The 12102-nt window shown below is 35.7% G+C and overlaps 1 protein-coding gene across 3 annotated transcripts in view; it reads right to left on the reverse strand.

The window, feature by feature from the left end:
* Nucleotides 1–12102, reverse strand: part of GRIK2 (glutamate ionotropic receptor kainate type subunit 2) — a 668512-nt gene that overhangs the window by 239747 nt on the left and 416663 nt on the right. For all 3 annotated transcript variants that reach the window (XM_007465776.1, XM_007465777.1, XM_007465778.1), the window contains exon 8: nt 8947–9054. In XM_007465776.1, coding sequence (XP_007465838.1) covers nt 8947–9054 — 108 coding nt within the window. The remainder of the gene's footprint in view (nt 1–8946; nt 9055–12102) is intronic.

The following is a 12102-nucleotide window of genomic DNA, read 5'->3' on the forward strand; positions in this document are numbered from 1 at the left end:
GCATTCCTGATAGTACTGTTTGAGGGTATTGAGAATTAAAAAGCATAAGGAAGGTGCTGGTATTAAATGCTAATTTACATTTGGAAGATAAATATTCTCTCCAATTGACTGAATATACTTTGGTGAACTGCATGTTTCTCGGTTAACTAGTGTAACCATTCTTTCCGGATAATTTGCAAACTCAGGTTTCTCAAGTCTACATGGAACATGAGTAGTGAGGACAGAGTTTTTTCAACATAGTAGTTTTCTTACTAAGTGTTGCAGGTAAATTAGAGACTTTTTGACCTCATTTACTTCACCCCTTCCTGTGTTAAATTTTTAAATGGAAAGTACAGATAGTTACTTACATTACTGTCTAATAACAATGAATAGTATTGTACTTCCATTGGGTTAAGTATTAACAGGAGATCACTTCAGAAAGAATTGTCATCTGATCTCTCAACAATAAACATGAAACATTTCCTAGAAATGCCTATGTGCTCCCTGACAGGGAGAAATCAGAGTAAAGAATAATTACCTGGGAACTGAGTCTTTTTCATACAGAAGTGATTTGGCCTGTGAGTACAGCACAAAGAAACCTTCAGTTAATAACTTTTCTAAAACTGTCTATTAACTAGTTAACATGGGTTCTGGAATTTCACCATTTGAGAACTACAGCATCAATGTGAAAGGAATAAATGAATAAGTATACAATATAATGATCTTACAGAAAGGGATGACTAATCTAAACATAGACTTTTCACCCCTAAGATTTTTATTTTTGTTTAGGGCAAAGTCAACCTTAAACATAGAGAGTTAAGAGACAGGTGGTAGTTCTGATTTTTAAAATAAAATTCGAATCAATGAGTTAACCGTTCTCAAATATAATGACATGACAATATTAAATTAAGGGCCATTTTTTACAAGGATAAAAATGTAGTTCATTGATTTATTTGAAATAAAACCAATGTGTTACAATTACATTTAGTATACATGTTTAATTCAAATTCAGTAATTGAAAGAAAAAAAATCAATATTTGATATTCTCTGATGGACCAAAATAAGAAAGTGTGTGCCCTCAAGTAAGGCAATCTTATTGATTTTTAAACATAAACATCATACAGAGTTTTCTTAAATATTTTACCAACCTGAAGGTTAAAAGTTATCAAGCAAAATAATAACTATAAATATACTGACACAAACCAAAAAACTGTCAGTACAGTTGTGAAATAGGGCATGTAATGATTCTTTATAAGAGTTGGACAAATTAAATGGTTAACATCTCTAAAAAAAGACACTAAGTTTGGGTCCTGCCTGGGATCCAGTTTTGCTTTTTAAGAAGCAAACAACACATTTCCCACTGGCTTAAAGATTACTGGTCAACATCACCATTAGCATTGCTTTCCTACAGAGAGGCAAAAGAAATCTCAGTTCCTAGGAAAGTTGGGGGTCATTGTTGCCATGGGGACCAAGATATACATATCAAATGCCATCAAAGAGAGAAAGATAAAAGCTGCTATGCATTAGATTTCTACAGATAAAAAAAAAAAGTCTCACTTATCTAGTGTGGATTTTCAGATTTAGATAAATTTGGAAGACTGTAAATTCCATTCAGACACCTTTTTCATAGGGAGCTAATGACTATAGGATTTTATTGGCAAGAGAAAGCGCAACAGTAAAATTTTCTACAGAAATTACTTTTTAAAAAATATATATATTCTACAAAAAAAAATCTTCAAAAAGCACTTTGAAACATGTTCTATTCCTGGAACATATATGCCTGTAAACTCAGGCAGGCATGGCTTCACTACTAATTCTCACTCTCTCCATATATTATCAAAATATTTGAGTTTTCAGCGGGAAGCCTATGGATTGCTGATAGCAGTTTCTCTACTGGTGGGTAAAAATGCAAACAGTGAATATTCAGAAAACACAGATTTTAAAAGTTGAAATGAAGCTTCACTTGAAAGTAAAATATAACAAATTTAAACTTTTTAAAGGTTTGCAAATATGGATTATTTTGATTTATATTATTTATATAAATACTTAATTTTGTAGAAATTGGCAAACATATATTACATAAGATGGCTTTTTATTGCCAGTTTTCTTTTCCAAGGTTTTCCCTAAAGATGCACAAGTTAGAAGCTGATTTTATTATAAAAGCACGCTGAGGCAAACACACGGCATGACTGTTCACAGGCCTATACAATTCCAGGATCCTTAGCACCATTTCTGGCCAGATAAATGTATTAGTTTGATCTTTATGTTTTTTTCTAAATTAATATAATATTAACATAAAAGCCAATTTCAATAGGGATTTATTAGGCCTTTCACTGAGGAGACAGAACATTCTATTCTCCAAGTTCTATTTTAATATAAATATCACATTTGAAGAGACTATCAGCAAAATAACCAGAACAGATGACAAATTCTGATGCTACAGAAAGGGCAAGAGAGGTACACAGGTATGATTTTAGTTTAACATTTCTATTTAGAAGAAAATATTTTCTAGTATAATAAAAATCCATTTGAACAATCAATAAAGTATAATAGCAAGAGATTGATTTTTCTTGGAAAGCTCATGATGTACATAGTTGTCACAATGGACATTCAATAATAAAATTCAATAATATGGTAGGATTAAGCAATTTTATTACTGCATTATAGTTTCTTAGAAGGAATTCTTTTCAAAGTCTAAGTTTTGTTGTTTTTTTTTAATGGCCTTTAGATAGTTCAGCTTGCAGTGGAAATGCACCATTTTCGTGTAGTGTCATCAACTCAGTTCAAACCTATTTTGTGTGAAACCCTTCCAACTATTTTTCCTCTAAACAGAATCTTTTTGAAGTAATATTCTAAGAACCTTCTGAATATTTCTTAATATCTTTTTCCATTAGTCATGCTTTTGTTCCATCTGAAGCTGGTCTTTCCTAAAACATACCTAAGCCTCAGAATACTAGGTAAGTAAGTTAAGCCATTTCCAATGGTAAATCATATCCCAGTTACATATTATATTAAAAAAACCCTAAAAATATTAATTTTATTGTCAGTTATGAAGACATTTTTTATTTCCTCATGTCAATTATGTCCATTTTTCTTTTTGCTATTTCTCCTTCTTCTTCCAAGTTCCACTGACAGACTGAATACACAAATAGATAACAGTCAGACCATGTACGACAATAGAACTTTAACCAGATCCTCTGAAGCAAGCATCCTGGGAAGCCAAAACACAACCTCTGCAGCAATCCGCCCAGAATGGTCAAGATTTGTTCAACAACTTGCAGCTTCCTTTCTTCCCCCCTCTCTTCCAACTCAGGAGCAGCCAGAGAAACTCACCAAACCCAAGATACCTTGCTTCTTGTTAGCCCACCTCCAGTTTCCTCATGCCAACAATCTCCAATCAGAGCACACCTGAGACTTTCCCAAAGAAAGCTTTTCCACTCCCTTGCCTGCCCTTGAATCTCTGCCAAATATAAGTTGCTCCCTTGCTATAGCAAGCTCTGAATAACAACTTCTGTTTGTTCTCATCCAAGTGGTCTTTGTTTACTTCCACACATAAACTTACAATTAAAAAAAGGAAAATTTATAAATAGAAGAATTATTTTTACTCATCGATGTAATGAAGTGTCAGAAAGTATTCAACTGCACTATGTAGAAGACCAGAGATGCCATTGGTGCATCCTTATAAGCTCAGACCTCAGTGCTGCTTTCTCCTGTGCTATAAGATCCTTCACCCCTTGAATTCTTGACCCGTTACCCCAGCCCACTGATTGTCTATTGGATTTCTCTTCCCACTTTGTAAATACGGAGCAAAGCTGGAAAAAGTGGGGGGAAAAAATCTCTGCTATTGGAAAATAACTCTGCACCAGACACTTGAGTAAGTATTCTATGTGAAGTATCTCTTATGATTCTCACAGAGATCCTTCATTTGTTCAACAGTCAATAAACATTTCATGAGGATGTACTTTGTGCCAGACACTTTGCTAGGCCTTGAATAGGTAAACAGTGAGAAAGGAGACACATTTTTCTGCACCTAATAGGATGTGTATTCTGGCTAGGGACGCAGCCTTAAAAAAAAAAAAAAAAAAAAAAAAATGTAAATACACAATTATAGGCAGTGTCAGGAAGAAAAAGTAGAGGACACTATGAGAAACTTAAATTTGATTAGGCTTAGGGGATACCTATCTAAGGAAGTAAATGTAAGCTGCAACCCCTAGGATGAGTAAGAAGTTAGCCAGGCAAAGGTGATAGGAATGGGTATTCCAGACCGGGAAAACTCTACTACCAAAGTAATAGAAAGTCTTGACCCTGTGAGGAAATGAGAAACAGCCAGTATAGCTGGAGCATAGAAAACACCTGAGAAGATGGTGAGAGTTGAGTGGGAGAGGTAGGGAATTCATTGTAAATCATGTTTGGATCTTAATCAAAATACAGTGGAAATAAAGGGATGAGTTAAATTAGAGAAATGACATGGATCATTTTGCTTTTAAAGACATCCACTGGCTGCTATGATTTGGGGAATGGATTACAAGGAGGAGTAGAACAGAGGCTTGTTGAGGCTCCAGTGTATGTGTCCAGGGTAGGTTCCCCTGGCCATGATTGTAGCAATGGATTTAGGGAGAAATGGATGGATTCTAAACATATTTTGAAAGTGGAATATACAATACGGTCTTTGAACTGACCAGAAAAATTCAAGCTGCGAAAATCACTTATTCTGGTTTCCTTTTCCTATTGTTAGTAGTTTCAATACCAGGATCTTAAAGAAAGAAATTGTCCTATTATTGCCTGAGGTAGACAAAGTGGCCTACTGTTTTATCCCCTTATTCTCCTTCTTCTGCTTTAGAGAAGGCACTGCCATGGCCCAAGAGCTTGTCTGGACAGGTGTGGTTGGTTGTGTATGCGGTATTGGTGACCCTCCTTAGACCTGCCACCTGTGAATAACTGCAGGAAGGAAGAAATTAACACATACCCTCTGGAGGCTGACCAGAACCAGGAAATGTTTGACTTTACTCCCTCCCCTTTTAGTATAAAAGAAGCCTGAATTCTAATTCAGGCAAGCTGGTTCTTTGGGACACAAGTCCACCATCTTCTCAGCCTGCCAGTTTTTTTGATAAATTCGTTATTCCTTGCTCCAATTAAACAAACAAACAAACAAACCAGATGTGGTTGGCTGTGTGTGCGGTACTGGTGACCCTTCTTAGACCATGGCTAACTGGGCTGGGTTCTAACCAAGATCTCCGTCGAGATAAAGGAGAAAGAATTCACTTTGATCTATGAACCCTATCTAAGTGGAAAACTGTGTCCAGAGTAGCATTTTAACTCCAAGCTCAGTTCCCTGAATATGTCCTACTTCTCTGTTTGTCAGAAATATAGCTGTTCCTTCCTGGTTTATCTGCTCCACAGTTAACAAACATGAGAAGTATGGATTTTACTCCTATTAACTGTTTCAATCCTAAGATTCACATTTCAGAAAATGATTCAAAATATATCATTTTAAAGACATACAAGCAAGAGATCTTCCTTTTTAGCACATTTCACTGCCCAATCCTATATTACTGGGTTGGCCATAAAGTGTCTTTGGTTTTTTAAGTAAAAATAAAAGACACATTTTTCATTTTCACCAAGAACTTTATTCAACAATGTATTCACCCTTTTGTTCCACTACCTTCTGCAATTTTTCAGGCAACTTCATAATTCCATGTTCCCAAAACTTTCTATCTTTTTGAGCAAAGAACTGTTCCAGGAGCCTTTTACAGTCTTCCAGGGAATTGAAATTTTTTCCATTAAGAGAATTTTGTCAAGTCCTAAATAAATGGAACTCCGAAGGTGCAATGTCTGGTGAATATGGCAGATGAATCAGAATTTCCCAGCCAAGCTGTAACAGTTTTTGCCTGGTCATCAAATAAACATGCAGTCATACGTTATCCTGATGGAAGATTATGAGTTTTCTGTTGACTAATCCTGGACACTCTTCGTGGAGTGCTGCTTTCAGTTGGTCTAATTGGGAGCAGTACTTGTTGGAATTAGTTGTTTGGCTTTCTGGAAGGAGCTCATAATAAAGGACTCCCTTCCAATCCCACCATACACACAACATCACCTTCTTTGGATGAAGACCGGCCTTTGGTATGGTTCATGGTGGTTCATTTCACTTGCCCCACAGTCTCTTCCATTCCACATTATTGTACAGTATCCACTTGCCACTGCCCATCACAATTTGTTTTAAAAATGGAACGTTTTCATTATGTTTAAGTAGAGAATCGCATGCAGCAATACGGTCAAGAAGGTTTTCTCTGCTTAACTTATGTGGACCCAAACATCACAGCGCTTCACATAACCAAACTAGTGTAAATGCTTTTCAACCCTTGATTTGGATATTTTGAGTATGTCGGCTATCTCCCGCGTGGTATAACATTGATTGTTCTCAGTTAATGTCTTGATTTGATTGCTATCAATGTCAACTGGTCCACCAGACCATGGAGTATCATCCAGCGAGAAATCTCTAGCACGAAACTCTGCAAACCACTTTTGACACGTTCAATCAGTCACGGCACCTTCTCCATACACTGCACAATCTTTTTTTTGCATTTCAGTTGGGTTTTTACCTTTCTTGAAATAATAAGGCATAATATGCTGAAAATGTTGCTGTTTTTCTTCCATCTTCAATATTAAAATGGCTACACAAAAATTCACCAATTTTGATGCCTTTTTTTAAATGCACGCGGATATGACAGCTGTCACATACAATCTAAAAAATTATTTCGAATGAAGTTAAAGACAACTAGTGCTACTAGAGCCATCTTATGGAAAAAACTGAATGAATCTTTTGGCCAACCCAATATAATTTTATGAATCAATTTATAATTGGTAGGTTTTCTTCACTAGAGCAAAACCTTCATAGGGGCACAAGATAGAAAAGTTCACTGCATATTTGTTAGAGAATTAAATGAATAAATAAAGTGTGCTGGTCAAAGATGACCAAGACAAAACTAGGAAAAGGCAGTAGCATGAAAAGATAGAATTGAGGATAGTTAAAATTTCTAGCCTCGACCCCTATTAACATATTTCCAGGTTCTTTTAGAGACCATGATATTTTCACTTCAGCCTGTCCAAGAGGGATAGCCCTTTGCACTCTACTTCTTTTGAGATGGGGAATTTGGCCCGGAGAAGTTGGATGGAAGGATGAAGTTCACACACTTGTTGTGATAGAACTAGAATAGTAACTTAAGCCTCCTGAATCACCATCTATTGAATCTTCCAAAGTGTGAACTCTATCAAGGTAGGAACTCTGTTTTTTCATCTATGGATTGGTAACTATACTTTTTAGGAAAAAATAAAAGTAAAATCAACAAAACTTAGGAGCCTTAATGAGGCAGATATTGCTACCACCCCAGGATGCAGTTGAAGATGCTGTGCTTTAGAAGGACTAAGAAACTTGTTTATAAATAGTAAATGGCAGAACAAGGATTTGAGCCTAATTCTACCTGAACACAAAATATTGATGAATGTCACGTCAACATTTATAACTCACATTGTGATACCTTGCTTATCGATATGGTAGATCCTCACATATGCTTGGTAACCATTATATTCAGGATCTTTTTATAATTCACACTAGAGCCTAGGAAAACCTTCTCTAATATTTTCTTTGAGTCCAAGGGACTGAGTCTATGGTAACACGAAGAGCATCACCATTTTTATGCTGATGTGTTGAAATACAAGCAGTGGTCGAAGCTCATCCTAGTGACTTAGGTATTTCCAAAAATAAGATAATAACATCCCCAGTAAACACTGAGGTAAGCCCATATGAGCTGACTAAACTCCACCATTATCAATTCCAGTTTTGGGTACAGACTAATGTTATCTTGGAAGTAAGGTAATTAGGAAGTGACAGCCTCACGAATATTTTAGTTCCAGTTTATTATAAAAGATTCCTAATTTTGCATGGTCTTGACAAAGGGTACAACCTGAAACTCTCAATGAGAAGAGGTAATACCCTGTTAACTTCAGTCATCAGTTGGCCATGATATACTTCTTGTCCTGGTGATATCAAAAATATGTGTTTTCTCACTCCTGCATCATTTGAATCAACATTCATATATACTATTTTCTCTCAGGCTAAAATACCCCTTATTTTGATTCAATTTCCTTCTTCAGTTTCCACCTATGAATGATGCTCCATGTTCAACTGTTAGCTGAAAACATAACTCACTATCTTTAAAGCGATGTTATCTCAAAAAGAATTTTTTCTCAAGTTCTTATCAAAATATCTTTTTAATCTGTAACTCCCAATGAATCCATCAGAAAACAGCTAAATGCATATATTACAAACTTACACTAAAATGTTCTTAAAGTAAGCACACACACCCAAATTCTATGAGCCTTTCTTGTACTTTACCTCAATACCTATAAATGGAATCAAGAAAGATAGACCCAGTGTAATGTGTAGCATTTGTGTTCATACCTAATTTACTCATGTACATTAATTCAGGCATTTCTCTTGAATATGATCCAGCAGCAGAAACACGTTTCAGTACTTAATCCTTCTGTATGGTCTGCTCTAAGTAGGAAAGTCTATGAAGGCCTGGGATTATAAGCTGCATATACAAAGATTCATATTATATCAAACATTTTCTAATTATTATATCAAATCTTACAGCTAGTTAAGATTATATCAATATATTATATATATTATTTTAAATTAATATTATATACATTGTATGCAGAGAATCATAAAAACCTGATGAGAAAATAAAAACATTTAAATTGCCTTAAGATATCCTTTATCCTTGAGTCCTAATAGTCAATTATTATATTCAATATATATAACGAATTGAAGATGTATATTTTTAGAGTTACTCAATAAAGTTAAATGTCAATGAAATGTATCTACAACAGGAAATATTGCTTTATTTCTTCACTAGGATATGTTTATTTAATAATTAAAGTAAGTAAACTGAATGTCTCAAGTACCTTTTCCAGACCTTCTTCCTTGAGGCTGATCACATCCAAATCAAAATCTGTTCGTAAGCCATTGGTTTTGTTGAAAGTTATTCTGCCTGTGAGGCCTTCCCAATGTGCCTATGGGGAAAACAAACAAACAAACAAAAATCATAAATTAGGGGGCTTCCCAGGTGGCGCAGTGGTTGAGAGTCCGCCTGCCGATGCAGGGGACACGGGTTCGTGCCCCGGTCCGGGAAGATCCCACATGCCGCGGAGCGGCTGGGCCCGTGAGCCATGGCCGCTGAGCCTACGCGTCCAGAGCCTGTGCTCCGCAACGGGAGAGGCCACAACAGTGAGAGGCCCGTGTACCGCAAAAAAAAAAAAAAAAAAATCATAAATTAGTAAAGGATGAGAAGATAAAACAATTTTGTACAAAATGTTTTACCTTTTGTTACTTCTCATAAATTTACATTGCTATACATTTTTATTCTCTTCTGAACTATGAAGGATGTTTTTTCTAAATATGATATCCTAGTCTCAGTAAAAATTTATTGTAAATTTTTCATTTTAAATAATGTATTTACCAGGTATAATTTTCCTTTATGAGAAATTTGTGGCTTGTGTTTTAAATAGCAAACCTCTTTTAGCAAAGTGAGAAGAGTTTGGTCACTTATAATATTTATGAGATAGTGACTATCTTGCTGGAGATTACAAATAGAACTACTATTATAAAATACCACTCCTAACACCAAACTAATATAAAGTAAACATTTTATTACAATGAAAGAAACTGAATCTAGGAAAAATTATGCTATACTGCTTCAATTATACATTTTCCACTTAGAATAATTAACTTATTACTTTATTTTTCTTTGTGTGAGGCTGGGAGAAATGTATCAAAATTACTTCACATCAAACTATACTTCCAGTAGAAGGCTCTCTCCAGGTAGTAGGGGGTGATAATACAATAATCTATCTACACAATGGGTTCATCCCACAAAGGTGAGCAAATAATGAGTTTTTTTTTTTTAATATAAAATGATTTCCTATTCTGCTGGTTATATAGCCCCAATTACATGTTTGTTTGTTTTTTGCGGTACGCAGGCCTCTCACTGTTGTGGCCTCTCCCGTTGTGGAGGACAGGCTCCGGACGCGCAGGCTCAGTGGCCATGGCTCACGGGCCCAGCTGCTCTGCAGCATGTGGGATCTTCCCGGACCGGGGCACAAACCCGTGTCCCCTGCATCGGCAGGTGGACTCTCAACCACTGCGCCACCAGGGAAGCCCCTACATGTTTTATATTATTTGTCATTTGCAAGTAGCTTGGGAAAATAGTTACATATGAAAATTCAAAAAAATGTAACATATACTCACAACTATGTTTGAAAGAATGTATACTGAGACTCAAAAGCAGTAAAGTCCAGTAGATAAAGGGTAACATTTCAATAAGGATTACAGATGGATATCATCATTACTACATTTCTTAGGCTCCATGTGCTTCTTGGATACTTATGTGTAGGGATTCTAAAATAGATTTAGGCTAATAAATTACAAATAAAATAGAAAACCCCCCGATAATATACATCTCTATGCATATTGCAACAGGTCATCACTGAGTTTACTGTGTTAACAGGTCTCCAGTAAGGAAGAAAAAAATTTTACTAACTCAACTTCGTCCAAAGAAAATAATTGCAGGCGGTTAACAAAAATCCATATTTAGTATAAAAATAAGCAATGGGATCAAGAAGTATAGAAGCATAAGTGCAGAACAGTAAAACAAATGTGGGTTAAAGACAGCACAGGGAAATGTATATCAGGTGAAACTGTGCAACTAATAAATCCAATCACAAATTCAATTCTGAACTTTCCAGCAACCAAAGCAAAGAAGAAAATATGATGAAATGTAACATACAGGATCCATAATTTAAGACACACCAATTGCCCAGGAGAAACTCAGCTTTTCCTGGTACTGAGACCTGACAGAAATGTCTCTTTTCGGTCCTAATAAGAGTGACCCTGTGTGATTTAGTGCAGCGGTCTCCAACCTTTTTGGCACGAGGGACTGGTTTCATGGAACACAATTTTTCCATGGATGGCGGCGGGGAATGGTTCAGGCGTTAACGCGAGCGATGGGGAGCGACGGGGAGCGGCAGATGAAGCTTTGCTCGCTCACCCACTGCTCACCTCCTGCTGTGTGGCCTGCTTCCTAACAGGCCTTGGACCGGTATCGGTCCATAGCCCGGGGGTTGTGGACCCCTGATTTAGTGGACAAGATCCTCAATAACACCCTACAATAAATACAATAGTGAGTTTCATACAACAGCTTCTTACAGGGTTGTCTGACACTTCTCAGTTGTCAAGTGCTGCATTCAGAAAAAGCTTTTCTTCAACTAGCCAAACCAGGGTGCTATGTTTGCAGCCCTGTGATGCTTAGTTTTTTACACCAGAAGTAAATATAGAATGTGGAGTAAGAAAAGAACTGCATGCTGTTCTAGGAGTATCATTTCATCTATCTGAGAGTTCAATAACAATTAGACAAGGAAAATTCATGGATATTCTTTGCTAAGGACCTGATGATTCTTAATTATGATTCTATTTGCACTTTTATTTTCATGATGAGTAATTTATTATATGATGAGCTGATGATTTCTTTTAAGCCATTAAAGAAAAAATTTATATGGTAATAACAGCTGTGACTTTTCATAGCAAAGATTAAATTTTCATAGTTAAACTTTCATATAAAAACTCCGAACTCAACTATACTTTAATAAAATTTTTTTAAATTAAAAAAAATCCTGTTGTAATCAAATAAAAAGTATCCTTAGCTGACAAAGGAATTTCCTTCATGAGAGGAAGAATGGGAAGAATATGTGTGTATGAAGTGAGTGTGTATGTTTGTGTGTGATCTTTAAGAGTTTTCTTTTTTTTTTTTTTTTTTTTCTCACTATGGGCATGCTTGGTCTAAAACTATAACAGACATAATTAGAAATGATACATGGGCATAAAAATGGTGGATTATGCAACGTGAAGTAAACTTTGCACTTTCATGAATCCATATATTTTGTTTTATGTTAACTCTAATACAATTAAACTAACTAGATGTTATACTTAGGAACCATAGCTCTAAAAAACAATTCTTGAAAACTTACAAATTGGGTGTAATTTAGTGTAGTGCAAAGGGCATTCCT

Source organism: Lipotes vexillifer, unplaced genomic scaffold, assembly GCF_000442215.2.
Source record: "Lipotes vexillifer unplaced genomic scaffold, Lipotes_vexillifer_v1.1 scaffold732, whole genome shotgun sequence".
NCBI classification, from domain to species: domain Eukaryota; kingdom Metazoa; phylum Chordata; class Mammalia; order Artiodactyla; family Lipotidae; genus Lipotes; species Lipotes vexillifer.